The sequence below is a fragment of the Aplysia californica genome, unplaced genomic scaffold, assembly GCF_000002075.1.
Source record: "Aplysia californica isolate F4 #8 unplaced genomic scaffold, AplCal3.0 scaffold00028, whole genome shotgun sequence".
NCBI classification, from domain to species: Eukaryota; Metazoa; Mollusca; class Gastropoda; order Aplysiida; family Aplysiidae; genus Aplysia; species Aplysia californica.
In genome coordinates this window covers 175522-178151 of record NW_004797298.1, presented here as the reverse complement: position 1 = coordinate 178151, position 2630 = coordinate 175522, and the positions used below count along the sequence as shown (strand labels likewise).

General features: G+C 44.3%; 1 protein-coding gene across 1 annotated transcript in view; it reads right to left on the bottom strand.

Annotated features, from left to right (window-relative positions):
* The window catches only part of LOC101849589 (serine/threonine-protein kinase 32B), a gene marked incomplete in the record, with an annotated part of 139296 nt that overhangs the window by 45623 nt on the left and 91043 nt on the right, over positions 1-2630 (bottom strand). The window contains 1 exon segment of the mRNA XM_013090527.2: positions 508-549. Within this exon segment, the coding sequence (XP_012945981.1) occupies positions 508-549 (42 nt within the window).

The following is a 2630-nucleotide window of genomic DNA, read 5'->3' as shown; positions in this document are numbered from 1 at the left end:
CTTTTTTTGTTTATCCATGGAACCACTACCAATACGTCACACAAATTCTGCCTCCCTCCCTCCCTCCTCCCCGAATCAATCCCCGTTTTCCTCCGCCGCTTTGATACCAACACAATACGCCAGTCCTGAAGTATCAACACATAAATTATTGTCCAGTGTGTTGTTTTCGAGCGAGTTGACAAACCCCCAACTGTTCCTCCAGCTAAAAGCGGAATAATGCACCACGGGACATTCTGGTTGGGAGTGTTTCTTAGAAGATTTTCATCTCAGTCTACGTCTCAGGACACCAAAGTACCTAGACTAATTAGATTAGGCGGCCACGGCTGCCGTTTTAACCAGTATTCTGCTCCATCAATTTTGTCAAACAATTCTACTTTGCGAGCTTTTTATTTTTACACATTGTCATGTCAAAAGCATCAACAATGCGGATGCTCCGAACTGCCTTTCTCGTCTTTTTGTTGTTGTCGTTGTTGGTATGCTCTGACAGCGTGTTACCGCCCTTTCAACTCAAGTATTTTAGACGCAGGGTCTCCAATGTAACGTCAATCTCTCAGGTGGTCTAGTGGTTAGGTTCTAGGACTTCCAACCATGAGGTCTTGGGTTCAAATCCGATGAATGACCCGACGTTGTGTCCTTGGTAAGAGCACTTTACGCGAATTTTCCTCACTTCGCCCAATAGGAATGGGTATCTGGCAATAGACAGCGAAAGATCTTGTTAGTTTGTTAATGTTTACTGCCGGTAATCTACTGCTTGCATTGTGTGCTTCATGGGAAGCCGAGATCGTTTCTGAGTCGTGTTCTAGGATGTGCTGTGGTAGCAATAGTTGTAAATCCCATAGAACATACAGCAGAGCGAGGGTATGCGCTACATAAATGCAATTATTTAAATTTATTATCATTACTATCTTTTCCAGCACCGAGACAAGTCGTGATTCTTTTATTTTGGTCAGGGTTTTACAGCGCTCGCAACTGCATAAGGCCATATGAACGCGCGAGACACATCAAACATTTTCAGCTTTGGTAGGAATTTTGAATTTGCTCGGGTCACTGCCAAGGCCTACTCATATCGATTTTAGGATGATCACTAAGGGATCTTTAACGTGCGCAACTTCACAAGGGACTTTCGAGATTTTCCGTTCTTATCAGAAGGCTGGTGGGTTAGATCTTACCTACCACAAGAACAGGGGTGTTGCTGAAATACAGCAATAAGAAGGAGCAAAGGAGAAGCTGTAGAAAGGCAGCAGAAAGGGTCCGGAACGCAGAGGAGGGGGCAAATGGGAGGGGGACAGGGGACAGAAAGTGGAAACAAAAGCACATGATAGAACATGGCTAGATAACAAGAAAGGAGGTGAAAGGAGAAAATTTTAGAGAAGAAAATTTTCTGCCGCTGTCCAGATTCAAACCGGGAACCTACTGAAAGAGAGGTCGAACATAGCAATCTCTGGACCACATGACCCCCCCTCCCCCCGCCGACAAGTGGTCTAAATCTGCTTGGACCGGGCAAGTCGGTTTCAGCTATGAAGGACATCGAACCTTGCCAAATGACCAGAACCCTAGAAAGGTCTGTTGAGGATTTGAATTAAATTATCTCAACCATAACCCAGCATGATGAGACCGAAACTAACAACATGCCTCCACATAAACCGAATGAAATGTTTTATGAACCTTTTACAAGATATACTATATTACTTTGAAGAGTAAATTCCAATATATAAGATGAGCAAAATAAGATACTGTTGGAAAAAGCAGCTTTACGGTATCTCTTTACCCGAGATCGCCAAGATCCGGTTCCGATTTGTTAAGAAAACTGTAAGGGTCGGTCACTTTCACATAGTCTAGTCTTGTTTCCAAAACAAGCTCGTCTCAAGAGTTCTTCTTCGCTCACCTCGGCTTACGCTGAACCAATCAGCAGGCATGAGGCAAGAGGGACAGGACGTAAACATCCTCTTCAAGATTGTCGTATATTTTTTTCTGTTCCACATTTTTGTTGGGTTTTTCCGTTACTTATCGTTTATCTTCAGCGCTCTAGGAACTTCATACAGGGATCGCACAACTAAAGTCTGTTTAAATATTTTGCGCCATTTCTATATAGTTTTAGAACTTTTAAAGGGTTTAAACAGCTGACCAATTTATTATATTTAAAAAATACCTGTATATTATTTATTCCGACTGTTTCTTACAAAAAAGACTTTTCGAATACCGACAGGCTTCTGCAGTCAAAAGAACAAAACAACCCTAAATGGTGCGTTCTTTCCAATCAATGCTCATTTCAGCTCTTAGGAGGGAGAGAGTTAGTGTGTCATGAAAGAAGACGGTTAAAATCTATTGTAACGGTAGGGGGAAAACGAGATGAAAGTTGTCTTCTCTAGTTGAGACAGAGCCGCCTAGCGGACTACATTTGGCCCAAGTTGTTTATCGCCACTGCAAGGGCCAGGCGCAGCCGTCATGGAATTGTCGAGGGCGGACGGCATAATTGAAGCTCCCTGCTAATTGGCCCGCAGGCCGTGGCGTGGTGAGACACAAAGTGGCGGCTTTGCAGGCTGGTTGGCCGTAATGACGCCTGGGTTGGTGGGGAGGGGGGAGTGGGGGTAGATGGAGGTTGGAGGGGAGTGAGGGAGGAGGAAGTGGGC